The sequence below is a fragment of the Microcaecilia unicolor genome, chromosome 8 (genome assembly GCF_901765095.1).
Source record: "Microcaecilia unicolor chromosome 8, aMicUni1.1, whole genome shotgun sequence".
In the NCBI taxonomy this organism is placed as follows: domain Eukaryota; kingdom Metazoa; phylum Chordata; class Amphibia; order Gymnophiona; family Siphonopidae; genus Microcaecilia; species Microcaecilia unicolor.
Window position 1 is genome coordinate 76,685,228 of NC_044038.1, and position 24,560 is coordinate 76,709,787.

A 24,560-nucleotide genomic window follows, 5' to 3' on the forward strand; every position below is an offset into this window, starting at 1 on the left:
GTGTTCTGGTCTAACTAATCTTTTTTGCAAGCCCAATGAAATGCGAGCATACGAGTTGAGGTAGTGCAGATATGACAGGAAGAACTAGTTACATTTTATGTGCCTCAAACTGGCATTACAATAATCTTTACTTAGAAAAGAATATTTATCTTTATCTACCTATGCTTATTATACGTTGAGCCTGTGTACTAAGCTTTCCATCCCCGTCTTCCAACACACAAAAAGGAGGGTCATTTGCAAGGGGATTTCTGCAGGTAAAGGAGCCCTTTACCAGTAAAAATAGCCAGTTATAAAAATGCCACCTCCCCCTACCAGAAATGTAGGTGAACTACTAAAAAGCACTATAGCTTGTACCTGTTTGAGATGTTAAAGGCAGGTTGGAGAGGTTTACATTTATGTGCACACTGGTGAAAATAAGTGTGGTGTGGTGTGTAATTTAATCCAGACATTTGTGCACCTCCAAACACAGATGTAAACACATTAATAGTTTTCCTGGAGTAGCAGTAGAATTCCAAAATTTGTAAAAGTCAACACCAAGGCCAGTGCAAGGTGACATCCCCCTCCCCCCCCCCCATCCCTGCAACCTATAAATTGGCATCCTCTTCCCTCATTCTTAATAGGTTATACACACCATTGTTCACATGATGTACCCTTGTACAAATCTCCAATCAAAATAGTAGCAACCATGTTTATAAAGTTATTGTAATTTGTTGATTGTCTAGCCACATACACTCAAATGTCATTTTTAGACAGATTCTTATATCATGCACCCCAAACATTTCCATGCTTCCCACACCTATACTGCACACTTTCCATAGATGCATGCCCTTCCCACACCTCTGCAACTATAACATCCACAAACCTTTACTCCTCTCTAGTGTACTTACCAAATCCACATGCACACATTCAACTTCTCCCCACTAATAACACTTCTGTTCCCAAACATTCTGATTCTCATAGTCTCACGTCCCTCACACACTTCTGCCAACACTCACTAGCTAATTTCCACATTCCCCCACGCCCAGTCATCTTCAGTAGTTTTAAGTTGGGCTGCTTTGGGTACAAAGAGCAAAAGGTCATCTGGCATTTTCCTACATGGGGGCCACAATACTGTCCATTGTGTGCCAATATCCACCCCCACCAGAACACCTGGCTTTGGCCACAAGTACGGAACAGATATTTTCCTCTTCAGATGAAAATATGTGACCACAAACTAGAAGTGCTAATGGAGACAAAAATTAAGTTGAAATCCTAAAAAAGGTGTCAGGCTCAGCATTCAGGGCAACAGAGAAATAAGAAATGCATTTCCTTCTGTACGGTACAAAATATGGATAGATGGGAGGTGCCACAGTGAGGTGCTCAAATTTACATCTCCTGTAGCTCATTGTTTCACTCTGTTCTTGAGAGCCAGAGCCATGTGAGAAGCCTGAATGTGTTCAGAAGTGCTTCATTCTCCTGTATACGGCAACACAAAATGAAGACAAGACAAAACTTCTAAAATATCTTAAGGTCAAAAGAAGTGGGGAAAGCATATACAGCTTGGCTTGAATTGCTTCTAACCTGTGTCTGTTCTCTGTAGTTAAGGACTAAGTTGTGTGTGGGGGTGTGGTTATGGTCATGTACATAGATACATGTACACACCATTGTTCAATTCCTTATATAGCACCTGCAAGACTAAAAGGTAATCAAAACAATGTAAATTCAAGTACAATGGATATACATTTCCATCCCTCGAGGGCTCACAATCTAAGATGCATAATAACATAGCAGATGACAGCAGATAAAGACCTATATGGTCCATCCAGCCTGCCCAACAAGATATAAACTCATTACATATGGTATGAAGTGATGCGATATTTCATACGTATACTTGATCTTGGATCTGTCCTTGCCATTTTCAGGGCACAGACCGTAGAAGTCTGCCGAACTCTGGCCTTGTTCTAAATTTCTGAAGTTGAAGCCCATGAAAAGCTCCACTGCAGCCCATCTAAATATATTCAGCTATGATCAAAGCACAAACTGTAAAAGTCTCACCCAGCACTGCCTTTGCTTCCCAATTAGTGGTGTTGCTACCTAACCTCCACTAAGCTTCTTCAGATCCATTCCTTCAAGACTCCTTCGTTTTTATCCCATGCATTTTTGAATTCCATTATTATTTGCATCTCCACCACTTCCCGCAGAAGGGCATTCCAGGTACCTACCACCTTCTCAGTGGGGAAAAAAATACTTCTTGACATTATTTCTGAGTCAGCCCCCTTTCAAACTCAATTCATGTCCTCTAGTTTTACCACCTTCCAGTCTCTGGAAAATGTTTTGTCTATGGATTTATACCTTTCAAATATTTTGAACATCTATATCATATCACCCTGGTTTCTCCTTTCCTCCAAGTTATACATGTTTAGGTCAGCACATCTCTCCTCATACGTCTTGCTATGCAAACCCTATACCATTTTTGTCACTTTTCTTAAAACCGCTTTACATCCTTAGCATCCTTAGCATGATATGGCCTCCAAAACTGAACACAATACACCAAGTGAGGCCTCACCAATGACTCATACAGGGGCATCAACACCTCCTTTCTTCTGCTGGTTATACCTCTTTATGCAGCCTAGCATCCTTCTGGCCGCAGCCTCCTTGTTGCAATGTTGCGTCACCCTGATATCCTTGGACACCATCACCCCCAGGTCTCTCCTGAGACAAGCTTACCAACTCTCCCCTCTATCTTGTACATCTGTTTTGTATTTCTGCACTTCCTGGCATTAAATTTAACTGCCAGACACTTGACCATTCTTCCAATGTTTGGAGATCCCTTCTCATGGCGTCCACTCCCTCCAGGATATCCCTCTATTGACTATCTTTGTGTCATCTGCAAAAAGGCAAACGTTTCCTTCTAACCCTTCAGCAATGTCACTCACAAATATACTAAACAGAATCAGACCCAGAACTAACCCCTGAGGCACTCCACTACTCACTTTCCTTTCCTCCGAGAGGATTCCATTTACCACCACCCTCTATCACCTGTCAACCAGTTTCCAATCCAGTTCACCACTTTGGATCCTAAGTTCAGCCCTCTCAGCTTATTCATCAGTCTTCTGTGAAGGACCGTATCAAAGGCTTTGGTGAAATTCAAGTAAATTATATCTAGCGCGTGTCGTTCATCCAGTTCTTTGGTCACCCATTCAATCAAATTATTTTGGCAGGGTTTTCTTTGATGAAAACTTGGTGCCTCAGATCCTGCAATCTGTTGGCTTCTAGAAAGTCAACTATCCTTTCCTTCAGCAACTACTCCATTGTTTTTCCTACCACCGACGTGAGGCTTACCACTTCCTCCCAGTCTCCTCTTTTGTTAAGAGGGTCCATATCAGCTCATCTCCAATCCCATGGAACCACTGTTTCTACAGATCTATTGAATAAATACTTAAGAGATCCTGCCAGAACATCTGAGCTCTCTCAGTACCCTGGGATGAATCTCATCTGGCCACACAGCTTTGTTTATGAACACTTTCTTCTGTGAATGGTCAATATCCACTCCATTCCCAGATATTCCCTCAGCAGCAGACTGCAGTCCTTCTACAAGACTTTCTTCCATGAACACCAAAGTGAAGTATCTGTTTAGCACCTTTGCTTTATCCTCATCACTCTCCACATAGCTATTCTCACCATCTTTCAGTCTTACAATTCCATTTCTATCTTTTCTCCTTTCCCCAATATACCTGAAAAAGTTATTTTCACCTCTTTGCATCTTTAGGAGTAGCCTAGTGGTTAGTGCAGTGGATTTTGATCCTGGGGAACTGAGTTCGATTCCCACTGCAGCTCCTTGTGACTGTGGGCAAGTCACTTAACCCTCCATTGCCCCTGGTACAAATAAGTACCTGAATATATGTAAACCGCTTTGAATGTAGTTGCAAAAACCTCAGAAAGGTGGTATATCAAGTCCCATTTCCCCTTTCACCATTTTTTCTTCTGCCGGCACTTTCATTAGCCATATTTCTCTTTCTCTCTTTGCTTCTTTGAGTTTAATCTCTACTCTTTTCCGTGATCCCCTCGTTTCTTCTGTATTTCATGAACGAACCTCTTTTGCCCTTATTTTTTCAGCCACTTGTTTGGAGAACCATACAGGCTTCTTGTTTTTCTCGGGTTTTATGTATTTTATTTTTATTTTCCTTGTGTAAAGATCAATTGCCATATTTATAGCAGTTTTCAGCTTGTACCACTGTGCTTCCATTTCTGCGATGCTTACCCCTACCATCAGCTCCTTCTTTAGGTATTCCCCCATGTTACCAAAATTAGTACTTTTGAGTTTTGTGCGTCCACGCTCCGCTTTTGCTCTTATAATCAAACCATATCGTGTGATGATCATAATTACCTAGGTGGGCATCCACACAGACATTGGAAACACTTACTCCATTTGTGAGCACTAGATCCATCGTCAACCCTTCCCTCGTGAGTTCTGTCACTATTTGTCTGAGCAAGGCACTTTGACAGGCATCCACAATCTTTCTGCTTTTTCCGATTCTGCTGACAGGACGTTCCAATCCACATCAGGCAAGTTGAAATCTCCCAACAACCCTTTCATACCAAACTTATGAATATCTTCTATCCAATCCTTGTCCAACTTCTCTATTTGAGCGGAGTCTGTAGATAACACCCGTATAGATATTGGTTCCATCTTTTCTTTCCAGGATGATGGATATAGCCTCTTCCTTTCCCCAGGCTCTATGCATTTCAGCCGCTCTGATTGTTTTTCGCATACAGTGCCACTCCACCTCTTCATTCCTCCCTATCCTTCCTAAAAAGATTGTATCCCAGAATGGTCTCATCCCATTCATGGGAATCACTTAACCATGTCTCCGCCTGTAATAGCAACAATATCCCAATTTCTCCTCAAACATCAGGGTTTGCAAATCTTGAAGCTTTTTAGACTACAAGCATTTGTGATTGTTGCTTTCCATGTGCTATGTGAGTTTGGATGGTTTTCTATATTTAGATGACCTTTGCCTCTGCCATCATGTTTTTTTCTGGGTGTTACAGTTCATTACCCTGTCTGAATTTGTCCAAGGATCGTTTTTCCTGTCACAGAAAGATGTAGCCCATCATTACAGTACAGCCTATTTTTCCATGTACTACCCCATCCTCCTATGTACGTAAAACCTTCCAAGCTACATCCATTCACTTCTCAGACAATTATTTTGTTCCAGACATTTGCCCCCTTATGTATAGTTCTTTCAAAACCAAGGAACCACTTATCTCCTGCCAGTCCAGACTGATCTATGGTAAGAATGGTGGATCATCATGGAAGAATGGAGAGGACATAAGAGAAGAGAAAGAGAAAAAAAAAAGAGAAGGGGGAACATGTAACAGGGCATTTAGGACTGGGTGGGTGAGAGAAAAAGGTTGAGGTGTGACAGCAAGCAGGGATAAGCACACCTCCTATTCCGCTATTACCTCCCTTGGAGGAACCTAATAAAAAGGACATTGACTTAGATTTATCTGTTATTTTGTAAGTTAGATAAGTCACCTGACTACTGTAGGAAGTGCAAGAGTACTCTAAATAGGGGCAATTTTACATAGTGGAAAGCCTATGCAGGAAGTCCAAGAAGGCCACTATTTAAGCCTATTTTAAATAAGGACATGTGAACAAGCAATTCTACAAGTGAAGTAATCAAAAGTATAACAAAAGCAGCTACAATTTTATAATAGCTTTTGGACCAACAGTGTATATAAGCTCATAAAAACAAACCCCCCATTTACTAAGCTGTGCTAGCAACTGAAACGCAGCATTAGCGCACAGAAGCCACTCGGTTAGTAAATGGGGGGGGGAGGGGGGAAGTGTTCAAGCTCCTTAGCTACTTTAATCATAGGTTCATAACACATAGAGGAAAGAAAAAAGCCCTTTTTGTTCTATGTGCACTCAAACAGAAAATTTCACTTGTCTTCACAATAGGGAAATCTCTTCTGTTAAGAAATGTCCAGTGTATAAATGCCAGATACTGTTTTGAGCTGTGTGCTTGGAAGCTCGAAAGATTTTCCCTGAAGCAAAGCTTACAGCTCAAAACACAGTATTGTATTAGGCACTTTTACACAGGACACTGTTGCAACAGAGGCAATTTCCCTGTGAAAGCTAGAAAGGTTATACTGGAGAAATATCTGCTTAAGAAGGTGGCTTCACAGACATGCAGTGGTCTTCCCTGAAAATGTACAAATTTTGTGAAAGGACCAAATGCAAACTCCAACTAAATGGAATCCCACCAATCCTGGGCACCTTTTTAGGCCTTACAAATAGAGTTGGGGCTTTAGTCACTTAGCACAATATTCAGCATTAGTGAGCTTTATTTGGACACTTAAGTACCCACACAAATTGCTAATCTAAATCTGACCAGGCCCAAGTTGTGGGGTCAGATTTAAATAGATCCTCAGTCATTTTGCTGCTTAGGCATGGCCAAATATTCAAAAAAATAAAAAAAGTTGTCCAGTTTTATTTGGCTGCCAACATCAACCCATCCTCTCTACATTAAAGAGCACCAAATCAATAATCTGTGTAAGAGATGCACATTTAGACCTTTAGCCCCTGCCCTGCTGGGGTAATTGCCCGGAGAGAGCAGAATTGTCACCTTTTTATCCAGTCCATAGGCTATAGCAGCTGCTGTAGGTTCATTGATAATACGGAGCACATTGAGGCCAGAAATGGTCCCTGCATCCTTGGTGGCCTGGCGTTGGGAGTCATTGAAGTAGGCTGGCACTGTTACAACAGCATTGGTGATGGTCTGAGAGAAGGGAAGAAAGTGAGGCATGAGAAAAAGCCAGAAGCTTGTACACCCCCTGATCTAACAATGATTCTAAGTCTTACTCTTATCAAGGATCCTTTGAAATGAAGGTAATACAGAGCCTGTTGACAAACTAGGTTATCTACATCAATGATTCTCAACCCTTTTCTGGGAGGCATACCTAGTCAGTCAGATTTTCAGAATACAGTAAATGTGCATAAAGAGTATGCAAGTCTCTCATGCATATTTCTTTTACTTGAAAATGTTGAAAAAAACCAAATGGCTAAGAGTGCTTCCAGGACAGGAATAAGAAGCACCAATCTATGTAACAGACTCTAAGTCAAACTCACTCATTGGTCTTCCAGTGCTGCTGTTTCTGGCCACTAGGGGTCATCATAACAGTGGCTGTGGGAGCTAGCTTAAAAACCTGATGTAGTATTCGACTGACTCCCAGGGCCTAAGAATGCCTGAGGCTCCAGCCAAGTGCAGAACACAGAAAACACAACCACTGGAGAAGAAATTCTGAGTATCCAAACATTCTCTTCCACTCCTGTCCTCACCTTCCCCAGGTAGGCCTCAGAGCACTCTTTCATCTTGGTAAGCACCATAGAGGAAATCTCCTCTGCATAGAAGGTCTTGGTCTCTCCTTTGTACTCCACCTGGACCTTGGGTCGCCCACCATCGTTAATGACACAGAACGGCCAATGCTTCATGTCAGTTTGGACAACAGGATCGTCAAAGCGTCGGCCAATGAGCCGCTTGGCATCTGTGGAAATATGGTTCAGGTCTCATGGACTACCCATATGTGATCACATAGGCCCAGTCTCTATTGCCATGTGAAAGTCTGGGCAAGCATCGAAAAAGGTATGCATTGGTTCAGACACAGAATATAAAAATGGAGGAATAGCTAAGGATTAAAGATTTCATTCTAGATAATGTTCAATAAGCTATGGCAGTGGTTCCCAAACCTGGCCCTGGAGGCATCCCAGCCAGTCAGGATTTTGGGATATCCACAATGAATATTCATGACAGATATCTGCATGTACTGTCTCCATTGCATGCAAATCTCTCATGAATATTCATTGTGGATATCCCAAAAACCTGACTGGCTGGGATACCTCCAGGACCAGGTTTGGGAACCAATGAGCTATGCTATCAAAGAAAGTTAGAAAGCCAATGTTCAACTCTTGCAGATTTCTTTTCTAAAATACCACCTTAGAAGTTTTTGCCGCAGACCTGTATTGTCAATGACTGGTTGATTTTTCCATGGAAATTTACCTCTAATTTCAGTTTTTAACCACACCGAGGCACTGCATTCATATTTCACCTTGTTACACAAAACCTTTGCTAGAGATTGCAATTCCCTATACAGAAAAACTATTTGAAAATTCTGGGTAGAAACTATTTATAGCAAAAAGGTCACTTTTTTCATGCATGCTTAAACTGGGTAGAAGGTGTCTGGAGAAGTGTAGCTGACCCTGGAGCTAGATTCTGCCTTGGATGCATACGAGCAATACCAGACTCACCGAACACAGTGTTAACAGGGTTCATGGCCACCTGGTTCTTGGCAGCATCTCCAATCAGCCGCTCTGTGTCAGTGAAGGCCACATAGCTGGGTGTGGTCCTGTTGCCTTGGTCATTGGCAATGATCTCCACTTTGCCATGTTGGAAGACCCCAACACAAGAGTAGGTGGTGCCTAGGTCAATCCCTACTGCTGGACCTTTCGACATGGTGTCTGGAACAGAGATATATAATGGAATAGACGTTTTCACAGTGCAAGGGCAAAGTGCTAAGCTAATAGTCACACACATGCATATATACTTCCATACCCATGTAATAACACAGGCACTCACATATTCTATAAGTGATGCCCAAAGTTAGGTATGCAGTTTATAGAATAGGGTCAGTTACACATTGCGTAAACTAATTGGCCTAGTTGGCAATAACTCAATAATTGACCTTGAGTGCTAATTGGCACAAATTAGCAATTGTGTGTAATCTATGCCCTATTCTATAAAACAGCGTGCAATCCCAAAGAAGGCATGCCTAGCATTTAGTCGCCACTTTATAGAATATTTACATTTACACAAGTAACAGCACGAGCATTTACGCCAGCTAGGCACGAAAATGTTGACTCAAGCAACTCTGCGCAGAACTGCAGTTACAGAATTCACACTTAGCCCCCTGTATCCCAGTGCCTAAAAAAAGGGCACTATTCACTGAATCTACCACAATGTATACTGATACATTAGCACACAGGTGCAGGCTCACCTTAGGGGTGTGTAGCTCAAAAATTTGTTTTTTTTTTTTTTTTTTTGGGGGGGGGTTGTCTCATTTAGGAGGGCACACTTTCCAACACGGGGAGAAAAGCCCAAATATGTTTGTTTCCTCTTATCTGAGGCAAAACACAACAAGAGAAGTGTTACCAACATATCCCATGTCATTTCAAACAAGTGCACCTCCCTAATATTTATACTTACTCCAAGGACAAAATCTATTCAGCATTTTCCTCAGATACATATTTACAGCAGCACATATTTACACCAAGTCGTGTCACGTGTTAAACAAGCATGCAGAAATGTAATAATCCCACACCCTACCTCTGCATTGTATGCACTCAGCTGTTTCACTGGGTGATTTCTTATAAAGTTGTGTCTGCCAGACCCTGGAATTTTCCTCCCTTCTCTCCCCACTGTGTCCCATATTTCCAGTCAAATTATCAATGGCTGACAGAGCTATGTTGCAAAAATCACCTTTTCCTTTGCCAAATTAAAACATGCCCTTAAGGCGATCCCATGCCATGGAGTAAGATGTTAGGAACACAAATTGGCTGTAGCCTCTTTTCTAGAAGCAACTGAAACTGGCTCCCCTTCAAAGGGTGTGGCTTTCTACATCCACCCTTTGCAGAAGATATGTCAACAAGTCCTTGACTGCAATGTGGCTCACTGCTCTGCTCTAATTTGCTGAATTTACTGTAGGGTGACAGTGATGCACAAAGTACAGGCTGTGCTCTGGCTGTTACTTATGTCAACGAGTATTCCAATAGCTGACCAGCTCCAGAAAGAACACTTTGAGTTTCCTATTCCACATGATTTCTGCAGCAGCCAAGCAAACAAAGTCATGATCTGTAAGATGATCAGGTGTAAAATGTGGATTACAAACTTGGCCTAAAAAGTTCTAAAAATAAAGCTAGATATTTAGAAGTTTTTTCCACTAGTTGCTGAAATGAGACATGGTCATCTGATAGAATATGTGATTACAAACACATAGTTACCAAGTTATCCAGTCTCAAGAGATGATAGTTTTGCTAGCCCTGGCATTGATATCATATCCCCAAAGCAATATAGAATTTTTAGTCCCCAATTATGCCCATGAAATCAATGCACAAAGTCCCATAATACAGTGCTTCTAAAACCTAGCCAGTCAGTTTTTCAGATTACCACAATATGCACAAGATAGATCTGTAATATATGTACAGAGTGGGGTATCTGCATCTCATCTCATCGTTATTCATTCTGGTAATCTTGGAAACCCGACTGGCTGGGTGTGCATCCAGGAGGTTGACAACACATGCCATAATACCATGATTGAGATGTTTAGAGATCCAGGACTGGGCTACAATTTCCTTCCTGGATCTGGGTAATGGCAGCTCTGTACACCAGTGCCTGCATTAACCACCCTGTAAGTGTTAACCTGTCATTAGATTCCTATGGTGATATATCAGTGTTTGCTTTGTACCATGTTTACACTGGCAGCACTATATTGAAAAAAATAAAAGCGCACTGATGCTACTAGTGGAAAGGTTTAACATCTGTTTCACCTGAAGGCTCAGGTGGTGCTCCGCCTTTTTAAAAATGACCACTGACATACTTTTTGTGCTGATTTACTCTTGCTGTTTTCCCCTAGTTTTGTTCCCTGGTGTTGTATATTAAACAACTGTATTTCTATAGCACTACTGGACATGCAGTTCTCTACATTGCGTAGACAGGTGCATATTTAAATACCTCAGTGGCACATACAGGAGGTGAGCCTTTTTCAAATGATGGAAAAACACGGGAACGAGAGGGCACAAGATGAAATTAAAAGGAAACAGCCTTAGGAAGAATCTAAGAAAATACTCTTTCATGGAAAGGGTGGTGAACACATGGAATGGCCTCCCAGTGGAGGTAGTGGAGACAAGCATTGTCAGAATTTTATAAAAATGTAGGACAGGCAAGTGAGATCCCTTAGGAAAAGGAGTTAGTGGTTACTGAGGATGGGCCAAGTTGGCCCTCATCTGCCATCATGTTTTTAGGTTTCAATCTTAATACTTATTACCAATGTCCCTCCCCTCAAAGGGTTTACAATCCTAGGGACTGATAAAGAAACCTAGCATTAGAACCATGCGCCGATGCCTTAGCACATGATATCCTAATGCAAGAACAATGGCAAAGTTTGCTCCCCGCTAGAGTAACAAAGTTTTGCACACTGGACCCGTTTGCATAGTATCCAGCTTATAATCGAACGAGAAAAACGCCCAAGTTCCGACCTAAATCGGGAGATGGACGATTATCTCACAAAAACGAATAAAGCGGTATAATCGAAAGCCGATTTTTGGGCGTTTTCAACTGCACTCCGTCGCGGATGCGGACAAAGTTTATGGGGGCGTGTCAGAGGTGTGGCGAAGGCGGAACTGGGGCGTGGTTATCTGCCGAACAAAGATGGGCGCATTTCAGCGATAATGGGAAGAAAGTATGCGTTTTTAGCTAGAATTTAGGACACTTTTCCTGGACCCTGTTTTTTCACGCATAAGGCCCCAAAAAGTGCCCTAAATGACCAGATGACCACTGGAGGGAATCGGGGATGACCTCCCCTGACTCCCCCAGTGGTACCTAACCCCCTCCCACCACAAAAAAATGATGTTTAACACATTTTTATTTTCACCCTCAAATGTCATACCCAGCTCCCTGGCAGCAGTATGCAGGTCACTGGAGGAGTTGTTAGGGGGTGCAGTGGACTTCAGGCAGGTGGATCCAGGCCCATCCCCCCCTACCTGTTACAATTGTGCTGCTTAATGCTTATTAGTCGTCCAACCCCCCCAAACCCACTATACCCACATGTAGGTGCCCCCCTTCACCCCTTAGGGCTATAGTAATGGTGTAGACTTGTGGGCAGTGGGTTTTGAGGGGGATTTGGGGGGCTCAACACACAAGGGAAGGGTGCTATGCACCTGGGAGCTCTTTGACCTTTTTTTTTGTTTTTGTAAAAGTGCCCCCTAGGGTGCCCGGTTGATGTCCTGGCATGTGAGGGGGACCAGTGCACTACGAATCCTGGCCCCTCCCACGAATAAATGTCTTGGATTTATTCGTTTTTGAGCTGGGAGCTTTCATTTTCTATTATCGCTGAAAAACAAAAACGCCCAGCTCACACATTGTTGAATAAAACATGGGCGTCTATTTTTTTCGAAAATACGGTTCTGTCCGCCCCTTCACTGACCCGTTCTCGGAGATAAACGCCCATGGAGATAGGCGTTTTCGTTCAATTATGCCCCTCTATGTGTGCTAGGTTCAATTCCCACTGCAGCTCCTTGTGAGACTGGGCAAGTCACTTTGCTGTATCTTTACATTAATACGTAAACCACTTTGATTGAAACCACAGATCAAGTCTCATCCCTTTTCCCTTTATGGGAGGATGCACCAATGTGTGTATATAGGTCTGAGCTAGTAGCTGCTATATCTTACATACAAATTAGTATCTGGTGTTATATGTGCTAGAGTGTTTATTTTGTGCATAAAAAAGGTTCCATGCATGTGTATTTCAGCATATGTGTTTTATTTTTTTTTTTGTTACATTCGTACCCGTGCTTTCCCACTCATGGCAGGCTCAATGTGGCTTACATGGGGCAATGGAGGGTTAAGTAACTTGCCCAGAGTCACAAGGAGCTGCCAGTGCCTGAAGTGGGAATTGAACTCAGTTCCTCAGCACCAAAGTCTACCACCCTAACCACTAGGCCACTCCATGCACATGGCACTCAGTGATGCAATTTTTTGTGTTCAGACCTGTGTGCGCATGCAACTCTCAGTCCAGCACTGTGCTCTTTGTTCTAGTACGCCTCCCCCTCAGCTCTTTCACCTATGCATTTTATGAAATCCAAAAAATGGTTGTGAGTCTTGTATGCACTCAGTAAAGAGAAACAGGCATGAAATCCTTATTAAAACTGACCACAGAACAAGCTAACCTTTTATTCCACCTTAGACCTTGAGCCAAGGGCCACAGTGCTTAGGTCAGCTTTTTAATCTTCTGTGCACTTAGCTGCTCAATTTAGATACAAATAGCTTCATTAGCATGGATTTAAATGTGTTGTGCATAAAGCCTTACATAGACACATTTGTACATTGTGTGCTAAAAAAAACAAGCACACAACTGCACTGACCACTAAGTGGCTATATGAAGCAATGGAGAGAAGGCAACATGCCCTCACTGGACAGGAAAAACTGTTCCTGGCACAAGATGATTGGAATATACACAAAATAATGGGAGCTTATCTACTGATGACAACCAGTCACTGTCAGTGCAGGAGGAAAAAGCCTCAAGAAGCTCACTGATGTTAGAAACACTTGGAGCAGGGCTGCTTCATCATTGGCTAGAAAAGACAAAAAAAGCTCCTATAGTGCAGTTTGACAACAAAAATGCCACTTACAAAACTATCTAAGCTCTAGTGTATTAAAGATATTTAGACTTAGCTTAGGTGTGTCTTCCTCAGTTCCTCTCTTCCACTGAGCTAGCTAGGCAAGCTGATTGGAACCCATGTCTCTATTTCTCACATCATTTAAAATAAAGTTAAAGTATACCTTTTACACTTAAAATTTTATTCCCTCCCCTCCCAAGTCACTCCACAGTTTTTATAAGTCATTTTGTTTTCCAAGCAGGGGGTTCTCTATTTCCACCACAATCTGCTTTCTTCTGCTGCATTAACATCAATGAGCTCCATCCAACATATCATTTAAACAACAAATACATTTTTAATGTTCACTACACCACTCCTGCAAGTAGATAACTAATATCAGAGTAAGGGCTCTACCCCATCCGATTGCCCTGTTGCATCTTTAAAGCATTAACCTGGGAAAAAAATTTAGTTCTAGCTTAGAAAAAGCCAAAAGCTGATAGGCATCTCATTATGCCCGTTTACAGGACAAACCCTTAATTTCTTCACAGAGATGTGTTACAATAAACTTGTTCCTAATTATCTTCAATCATTTATCTTAACATAGTTTTATAATTCATGGAACCTGCTACATGCATTATAATGCAACAGATGAGAATCAATACAATGCATTAAAAAATATACACAGCATTGTTGTCAGCTTCATCATTGCTCAACTGTCTCCCAGATGGTTCTACCAACATGGTTTACAAAAGACATCTCCTGTCCTGTAACACAGCACAAAGACCTGTTGCATCCATTCAGTCTGCTCTGCTGTTTGTCTCCATTGCTCTAAGCTGATGACTGCATGACTTCCCAGCTACCAGGCCTGTTTTGTCTTCCTCCCTTTTTGGTCCTGTACCATTCTGTGTTCATTAGGCACTAGTTACCAAAACTTAACAAATACCCATCATCAGCCACTGTGCAGGGCCACAGCAAGGATGCTGTAGACAAATTGCCCTGTGCCCCTCCATTGAGATTTGATGGTATGATCATGGAGTGAGTGTGACTATCACCATGCCTCCCAGAAAAATCCTGTAAATATCTGGACACTAGTCCAACATTCAAAGCTTCTGTTGTCAAGTGTAAATCCCACAGCAATGTCTTGATGCAGTCTGTTGGGAGTTAAAACTAAATAAAAGGTGTTTTTTTTAAATAAGTTCCAACAGTAATAAGTAATAAGTTCCACTCTCTATCTCTGTTGATAACACCCTCATCGTCCCCGTCTCATCTGCCCGCAACCTCGGGGTCATCTTTGACTCCTCCCTCTCCTTCTCTGCGCATATCCAGCAGATAGCCAAGACCTGTCGCTTCTTCCTCTATAACATCAGCAAAATTCGCCCCTTCCTGTCTGAGCACACCACCCGAACTCTCATCCATTCTCTCATTACCTCTCGCCTTGACTACTGCAACCTACTCCTCACTGGCCTCCCATTTTGCCACCTATCCCCCCTTCAGTCCATTCAAAACTCTGCTGCATGTCTTATCTTCCGCCTGAACCGGCACACTCATATCACCCCTCTCCTCAAGTCACTTCACTGGCTTCCGATCAGGTACCACATACAGTTCAAGCTTCTCCTTTTAACCTACAAATGCACTCGATCTACAGCCCCTCCCTACCTCTCTAACCTCATCTCCCCTTACATTCCTACCTGTAACCTCCGTTCTCAAGACAAATCCCTCCTGTCAGTACCCTTCTCCACCACCGCCAACTCCAGGCTCCGCCCTTTCTGCCTCACCTCACCCCATGCCATGCCTGGAATAATCTCCCTGAGCCCATATGCCAGGCCCCCTTCCTGCCCATCTTCAAAGCCTTGCTCAAAGCCCACCTCTTCAATGTCACCTTCGGCACCTAACCTTCATACCTCTATTCAGGAAACCTGGAATGCCCCTACTTGACATTTCGCCCTTTAGATTGTAAGCTCCTTGGAGCAGGGACTGTCCTTTATGTCAATTTATGTTAATCTTACAGCGCTGCATAACCCTAGTAGCGCTCTAGAAATGTTAAGTAGTAGTAGTAATATAGTGTGGATCTAAACATCACATTTGGACATTCAGCGAAATGATATATCAGCTATAAAAGACTACACGACAGATGAATATACAAAGAAAGTATGTATAACCATTATTTTGGTCTTGAAAAAAAGTTATGTCCTGTGTTTATGTAACTGTTGAATTATTTTGAAGATTTGAATTTGACCTATGCTTGTACTTAGGACAGTTTATGAACACTGAATAGTATGAGCACCATCACTTCAGTCTGAGGTGTTTTATCTCCCATTTATGATCAATATCTTTCCAAATTATTAGGACTTGAACCAATTAGGTATCACTAACTACACTTTATGATGGCAGAATTTGACCTTCTAAATATTATCCATCCTTTGTGTGCAGAGCTGGCTGTAACTAGCCAACTGCCTAGGGCAGCAGAATGTTGTGACAAAACAGCCAGGTGCAGCATGACAGAGACCCCCCCCCCCAGTGGGGGAGAATGAAGTTGGTCGAGTGGGGCAGTAGGAACCTGGACTATAGCTTCTCACTGCTCTTATCTCAAGCACATCACGAGCATACTCAAAAATGTATGGTCATGAGGTGACCCTGTAACCATGCATTTTGAATGTTTACATGTTGCCAGCCTTAAGGAAGAGCAGCAAATTAAGTTAGGGTAAACGATGCAGGCACAAGCCTAGGAGGTGCCAAGTACCCTTGCACCAACCCTATCCTTATGGGTAAAATGCATGCCAAATGGCTGTTTCATAGTGTTTTGCTTCATCAGAAACTGTCACTTAGGCAACTGCCTGCCTAGTGATTAAACCAGTCCTCCTAGCTGCCTTTTACTCAATCTTACTATTATCATCCCAGCACATGCTTAAGTTATCAACTGTGGTTTTCTACCCTCTCCCCTAGTAAGCGAGTATGGCAGACTTAAGTCTCTTTATACTTTGAGTCCCCTCTAATGATAGTGTGGCCCTGAATTTCTTTTGAATTTTTCTTTCAATTAAGTATTGGAAAGATCCTGTTATATGCCCCATCCCCAACTTTGCTCCTGGGCAAACATTTTGAGTGAAATCATTTATTTAAAGAAGTTTGTTTTGCAGGTCATATGTAATTTTGTTAGCTTAAATTCGATTTTCATTTGGAAGCTCAGTTTCTGAATCACTCATTGTCCTTTTGAAGGTACAGGTCTCCAGAACCATAGGTGGGGTCTCTAGTATTCTACAGAAGAGCAGTTAGCACCAGAAGCGGAGGCAGGTTGATGGTGCGGGGGGAGCGAGAGTGGACTTCCGCCGGCACACATTTTCAATGCAACACGTTGAGAAAAAAAATAGGTGCCAGCAGAACTCCAATTTGGGGAAGTGGCTGCTCCCCTGACACCCAACCCTAGCTATGCCACTGAGTACCTCCTTTTTGCTGGATCTGCAAATGAGAAGATTAATAAATATATGAAATGGGTGCGATAGCTTTGCCAGTTCACCCCCCCCCCCCCCTCCTTCCAAAAAAACAACCCATACAGAGTTTGGAGCCTCTGTTCCAACATTTCAGAATGAAGCAGAAGTGTGAAACCTTAAAATAGAAGTGAAATGTATCAGTGAGTTCTAGATATGTGCATGGAACAATGGTTACAGTTGAAGCCTTGACTGGCACTAGTGCTATGTTTTGAACTTGTGTGCAATTTTGACTAGCAACCTTTAGGTTATCATTACTCCTAGACCCTTTGTTTAAAGCTACCAGCTTGTCCTCCTACTGATGTGTTGCCAACAGATTTCTGTGCCTGAGCTGCAGATTTTCACTGGAATCAGACGGACATCACTTACCCATGTCCCTGATCTACCACTTGTTACTTCTTTGTAGATATAACCTTTGTGAAAGCATGTTCTGTGATCTACTTGTGCTCAAACTCTTCAGCAGCATTTTCACAGCTTTAGCCACTTTTTTTTTAAACTGACAAGTCAGTTAGCCCCCTGCCTGTCCCCATTCTTGTAAAATGAAGGTGCACCCACTCTCCTTCACTTGGAACCTCTGTCGATCCGTTGTCTTGGAGAAAAACTAACTTGTCCTATATGGGGAATAGTTAGCACTTGCTTACTGGCTGTATCTTACATCAGGGCTCGTTTTAGAATAAATATTAGCACCCCTCCTCCGTTGATGTGACCACTGCATCACATCCCTCCTCTCCTATCCTTATCCATATCCCACCCCTCTTCTCATTTTACCTCTACCCCAATGAAATGGCACAATGAAAGCAGGGTACTCTATGAATCCAGTCACGCCACCCAGCTGTCCCTGCCTCAGATACACCATAAGAAGTTCCCATTGTCATCTATTTTTTTTTAATTTAAGGTACTACCTCCTCTTACTTGCAGATGTACATAGTACTGTACAGGGAACAGTTACTGCGCCTTGGAGCTTACAATGTATCAAGACATAGGAGACAATTCTGTCATATGGACACCTCCTTTCAGGTGCTCTGATGCCACACAGTGGGCCTTCTTTATAATATCTGGACATCCCAATTATTATAGAATACTGCATAACCCAGTATCATCATTCCTAATATTTAGGCACCCACACTTAAAGCAGCCTCTGAGCTGGGTGTCTAAATGTGGCAAGGGCATGAGTTAAGTTACTGTATTCTATAACTTGTGCATGACAGCCCCCCCCCCCCCCCCCCTTGCAATTAGATGCACCTTTACAGAATAGCCCGTACTCTGCTGCCACTTCCACACCTAAGTGGCATGGAAATGTGGGTGCCCTGTTACAACAGAATTAGGGGGACAATTAAACAAAGGGGTTTTACCAATTTGATATCTTCTCCTCAGCTTGGGGTTCTGCCCATCTACCAGCCCATGGTTTTTTGTTTCCTGTTAGTTCTACCTGCATTTTTTTTTTTTACTTGAAAAATAATTACTCCTTTGCTCTTACAGTCTCATTCTCGTTCCTTAGTTAATTTACCTGACAGAGGCACGTGTTACCCTGTAAGGCAGCAGTAAGACAGTACGGAAGAGGCATCTATACCCTTCATATCTACAATTCTTGACAGGGCATCAACACCATTGCTCATCCGTTTGAGGTCAACTCTCAAGTCTAGGACGGCAGTCTTACGCCCCTGTTTACTAAGCTGCGCTAGCAGCTGTTACATGGCAATGCAGACACAGTGAATGGGCTGTATCAGCATTAGCATGCAGCTTAGTAAATTGTGTGTGGGAGGGGGTTAATTTGGGTCAGAGTTAATATTGAAACTTTCATGATCACTAGTCCCTAACATTTACCTTGCCTACAAGTCATTTGGCCTCTTCTACTAACCTAAAGGCATCATCATTCACCTTTAATTCTGTATACCCAAGTGGACTAAGATGGCATACACACTACAGCCATTTGTCACTTCCAAATCCAATGTACACTCTCCTTCCGTCTCCCCCCTCCCAAGATGGGATTTACCACCATTCCTGAGAAACATCTAAGACACCCAGGACTTTGTTTCACAAATAACAGATGTGAAAGTCTCTCAACATCAGCTTGCAGTGGCAATCACCTACAAGTGGCATTTCCAAAAACTTGATATACCGCCATTCACAAACTAATAGCAAGGTGGTTTACAAAAGCAAGACTCAGAGGAGTCAAGGTAAAAACAAAACAAAAAGCAAAGAATCAGAGTCTTAAGTATTAAATGCCTGTTATAAAAGCTGGGTTTTAAGGGGTATATATATATTTTTTTTTTTTAAACATGGTATATGAAGGTTCAGACTAATTGCAGATGTAACATGTTCAAGTGTTGGTGCTCCATACAAGAATGTTGCCCCTCTAGTAATGTTTAAGCATAAAACAGAGGGAGGAGGGAGACATAATAGTACTTATTGATAGAAACAAGAGGGTACGAGATGGGCAAAGTGCCTGTAATAAATTTCAAATGCAATCAGAGGCAGGGGATTGTAAACCTTCATTTACCGATGTTAACCATTTAAAGTGAATATACTCAAAGATGGGTAACCAATGTTCAGCTTTCAGGAAAGGTGTCACACAGTCAAATTGGTGTTATGTAGGAATTTGACCACAGTGGACTGTTCAAATTCATTTAAGAGACGTTAGTACAGACCTCAGAGAATTACAGAAATCTAAATGAGCAATAACCAATGACAAAATAAGTCAACTAATACAGGGTCCAAGGAGATAAGGTTTGCATGACCAAATGCATTGAAGAGCAAAAGAGGAGGCTTGAACTATCAATATGCTGCTTTAAGGTTAATTGACCATCCTGATGCCTATGTCTGAATCCACTTCTTCCCTGTGCTGAAAGTCTGCAAATTTTCCCCTCTAGAGGCCTTCCTTCCAGAACAACTAACAGTAATATTCTCCCTGTTTCTTTGAAATCTTAGTAGCCACTATTGTGTCCCTAGTGCCTAGTTACAGCTCTGCATTGATACCCATGGTGGGAAAGCTGTCTATGCCATCTCCCCCCCCCCCCCCCTACACACACTCCTGAATTTTTGCTCCCCTCTGATCACCAGTCCCTTCTCCCTAAAGCTCAGCTGTTAGAAAAAGGAGAAAAGTTGCACACTTCCTGTCCAAGACATTTTTACAAAGAGTTTTCCATACTCCTTGAAAGCACACCCTTAGTCATTTTTTGTCCTCAAGAGCTTCACACCCTGTGTAGCTTCACCTCTCACCCTTACCTGCCCCAATATAAATAGCTACTCCCCTTTCTCCCACTCTCCCCACCCTGTCCCAATTCTGTAGAAGACTTGGAGGTGGCTACCCAGAGCATCAAGCATCCAGTCTTCATGTCAACAACTACAGTTACACCTGCTTCTGATATGTGGAGGAGCAGCCTAGTGGTTAGGGTGGTGGACTTTGGTCCTGGGGAACTGAGGAACTGAGTTCAATTCCCACTTCAGGCACAGGCAGCTTCTTGTGACTCTGAGCAAGTCACTTAACCCTCCATTGCCCCATGTAAGCCACATTGTGCCTGCCATGAGTGGGAAAGTGCAGGGTACAAATGTAACAAAAAAAAAAAAAAGTCAGCAATTCTGTTAGTAAGATTCCTGTTGCGTTTCCTAAAGCCTCAGTTCTCTCTGCCCACAACCATCTTGTAACTAAAGGTTTTTTTTGTCTCCACCACCTCCCCTGGAAGGCTGTTCCATATTCACCACCAGGATGCTAAAGTTATATCACCCCTTGTTCTAGGATACTTGCCTCTTGTGCAAAAGGATTTGAATCCCTCTAATCTAAACCCTACCTGCCTCTTAAAATGATGTTTGGGTCCTTAAAGTCTTCTCATAAGGCCTGAGGCAGATCCTGCATCATTTTAGTAACTCCTCCCTAAGCTGCTGCTTCCACATTAATACTTTCCAAGATGCTCTACCACCCTCCTGCTCTTGTCATTAAATGTGATTATAAGCCTCAAATCAGGAGACAAAAATAACTTCAGATTTAAAGCATACAACTGTTGGGAGAAGTGATATGTGCATTAACCCTAAGCTCAACAGTTATAGTGAAAGGTAAAGTCCACACCCATTTCCTCAGGAGCCACAGAATACTTGTTTATAAGGAGCTTAAACCAATTCTCCGGCCATACCCTGAAGCTCTATTTACTGGGCAAAATATTGACAGGGCCATGGCTTCAATATCATCCCCCACCCCATCGAACAAGCTATGCAGTTAGCTAATTAATTTGTGCATACTGTCAAGTCACTGCAGTAATTGCTCCTACACTTGTGTGTAAATTCACAGTCACTGCTTAGCACATTTTTAGGTCTATTACCTGTCCAAGATCCCTGCCCAGCTCACTGTTACGATTTGATTTTATACTACAAACTGATTTGAATGATTGTCAGGTATAGCAGTACACATTTTTTAAGAATAAAAGGTTTTCTGACCCTTTTGCAACTGGTCCATAGCCAATTCATTGGCTCCTAGGAATACCCCAAGGTGACATGAATGAGAGATGAATAGATTAGTTAGTCACTACAAGCTGGAACAGTAGGAAGGCACCAAACTTCCCACTGCTTTCTCTACCTATCCCTATAAGCTGGGACACCAGGAAGGCAAAGTTCCCCTCCCCTAACCCTGGAGTTTCAAGAGTTTTTCCTCTCTTGTAGATGACTGCCATCTCTAAAAATTTCTTACTACAAAGGCCTCTGGTGTCTTCAATCGGTATGGGTGCTCTCCTTAATAAGTGGAGAAGGCATTTTGCAGAGAGAAGCAGGACATGGCAGGTATGCTTTTCAGTTCTTTAACTCACTCCAGAGTGTCTGCAAGTCTGGCATTTTCTCATTACCCCAGAGGGCTGAACACAAAGCTTTCAGAAACTGTCATTCCCCATAAACTCTGCACCTACTTCACTTGACTACCCCCAAAATACATGATGCGACAAAAGGAACTTATCTGTTCCATATTATGTAGGCAGAAATAGAGAATCTTAAAAAGATGGAATGGAGGAGTGGCCTGTTAGGGTGGTGGACTTTGGTCCTGAGGAACTGAGTTCGATTCCCACTTCAGACACAGGCAGCTCCTTGTGACTCTGGGCAAGTCACTTAACCCTCCATTGCCCCACATAAGCCGCATTGAGCCTGCCATGAGTGGGAAAGCGCGGGGTACAAATGTAACATATATCATAAAACAAGGCAGACAGGCGCTAAAAGTCACACAACACAAAATATTAACCAAGACTCAACAAAGAGGAAGGAAAGAAGGCCAGAGGGGGATTAAAGGAAAGAATGAGGCGCGCTACGGGAGAAAAAGTGCAGGTCGCGTCCTTCGCCAGGTCAACCTTAACAGGTTGGTCCATTCCTTGTTTTGCTCTTTAGTATGCAAGAAGTTTGGCGTTCTGATTTTACCTTCGCGACCCCCCCCCCCCCCCCCCAAAAAAAAAAAGTGTGTTTCCATACATGGAACGCGTCACAACAGGACTGGTATCAGAATGTTGACTAGCAAAAAGAAATAGTTAAACTTTGATGGGGGAGGGGGGGAAGAGAGACGGTAGTAAGAGAAGCGTCAAGGCAAGAAAAAGCAACTTCTTTATTTCCAGGTTCCTACACCCCACATACATTCTACATGCAACTATTGCCTCAGTGTATTTGATTAGCATGGGGGGGGGGGGGGTACCTCCTTAGAAGAGTACCATTATTAGCACATCCCTTATAAGGAAGCACCCAACACAGCCAGCCGTGGCTCAAGCTATACCCAGTGTTTGCAAGGCTCTCACCTCCTTTCCCAACCCCCCTACCAACGACACTACTGTCTCCCCCCAGTCAGAACTTCCCACAGCTAAGAAGCTCCCATCTCACGCACTAGCTAGTAGTTGCGCACACACACACACAAAACAGCTGGCAGTCCCTTCCAGCCTGTAAGAACTAATGCCATCTCCCCCCCCCCCCCCCGTTCCTAACTATGACAAATACAGGCAAATGAGCAAAAGGCAAGCAGTCCCTTCCTGCCTGTAAGAACTAATGCCACCCCCCGCCCCAATTCAGAACTATAGCAAACGCGGGCAAATGAGCAAAAGGCAAGCTAGTAAACGCCAGTACCTTTCCCGCAGACAGAAAGTACTACCTAAGGGGCTACGTTGAAAAGCCCAATGTGCGAGTCTTTTGCACCCCTCCCACTCACCCGCTCCTGGCAAGCAAGAGGTACCCTCGCGCTCTCTCTTTAAATATATGGCGAGAGAGAGAAGCGCGCGCAGCCGCCGCACAGCTGGAGCGTGACAGTTTGCAGAAGGTTCTGGATCTGGCACCCAGCCTCTGCTCCCAGTCCCAGCCGCTACTCGTCCAATCGCGCGCGGCCGAGGCGGACTGTCAGCGCCTGGCACGGGCTCAGGGAGCTGTCTCCACCCCACTCCGCTTCCTAGATTACGAGATGTTCTGGGGTTTTCTAAATGTAAACCCAAACTGGGGAAGTGTGATTTCAGCTGCTAATTATATATAGGGGAAGGGGAGGTCATTTTAAAACTTTCAAAATGTCAAATGCTGTGCTGGTGAAAGACTCAGTAATTAATACGGTACAGGTTTCTAACTTGAAAACAGGGTGTGGACTTGGAGAGGTAGGATGACTCCAGAAAGAAGCAGCAACCACAGCTCCCCAGTATTTTGCGTACACTTCGCACTCACTTGTAAATATCAGGAAACGTAGGGGGTCTTTTACTAAAGCTTAGTTCAAGTTATCTGCAGCAGGGCCCATTTTATTCTTATGGGCCCTGCTGCAGATAACTTGAGCTAAGCTTTAGTAAAAGACCCCATTATTGAGTTAGCTACCCGGTTCTAGGAGGGAGATTTTGGATTGGTCCTAGTTTCTGACACCCCCCCCCCCCCCCCCCCCCATGTAGCATTATAAGACCTGCAGCGCTGATTTCAATAGGTAGAATTAAGAGACTAGAAAACCCACACTGCATTGTGCTGCAACTTCAAAATCAGGACTGCTGGCAAAAAAAAGTTCTCACCTGGCACTAGGCAAATTGGCAGCCTTGACCCCCTTCTCCCCTTTTCTGGTCTTTGGCGTGTTCTTCTTACACGTTTGTACCAACTGCTTACATGTTTTCATATAAGGTAATAGAAATAGACAAAAACAGGAGAATTATACTTTTTTTCTATTAGACTGATAATATTTTATGAAACATTAAAGTCCAATAAAAAGTGTCTTATTTTCCTGTTGTGCTTATTTCTGTTTATTGCCTTTAAAATGAAGCGCAGCAGCTACACTACTTTATCCATATTCACATGTAGCAATTTTGTTTGGGGAAATCTTGAAAATGAAAACTCTCATTAATGCCCTTGCCCCGCTTTAAAAGCATCGCCTTCCCTACAGCCATGTCTCAGAAAGCACACTATACAGCCTGAGGGAAAAGGCAGCTCTCTTCTTTAATATTGCTCAATTCCAGAGTAGGGCTGCTGCTAGCCCGTGCCCGTAATCTGTGTGCCAGGATTCAGAATGGCACTCTTTTCTTGCAGGCACTACTCCCAGAAAGGCTGACACTTTCCTATGTTTGAGCTGCAGGGCGTCCCGTACATTACTGTTGTTTTTAGATCACAGGACTGTGAAAAAATGTGCAAGAGTTAACACTGCAGTGCACAAATTCGTTGCAAGCAGTGTTGAAGGGCACCAGGCACCAGCAAGGAAAGCA

General features: G+C 43.0%; 1 protein-coding gene across 2 annotated transcripts in view; it reads right to left on the minus strand.

Annotated features, from left to right (window-relative positions):
• Positions 1 to 23,157, minus strand: part of LOC115475428 (heat shock cognate 71 kDa protein-like) — a 37,564-nt gene extending 14,407 nt beyond the window's left edge. The window contains exons 1-4 of one of the 2 annotated variants that reach the window (XM_030211140.1): positions 23,054 to 23,157; positions 8,291 to 8,500; positions 7,325 to 7,530; positions 6,612 to 6,764 (exon numbers count right to left, since the gene is read on the minus strand). In XM_030211140.1, coding sequence (XP_030067000.1) covers positions 6,612 to 6,764; positions 7,325 to 7,530; positions 8,291 to 8,495 — 564 coding nt within the window. In that variant the 5' untranslated portion in view covers positions 8,496 to 8,500; positions 23,054 to 23,157. Of the gene's footprint in view, positions 1 to 6,611; positions 6,765 to 7,324; positions 7,531 to 8,290; positions 8,501 to 22,971 lie in introns of both variants that reach the window. The other variant, XM_030211139.1, reaches the window with a different exon arrangement.
• Between the last annotated feature and the right edge of the window lie 1,403 nt (positions 23,158 to 24,560).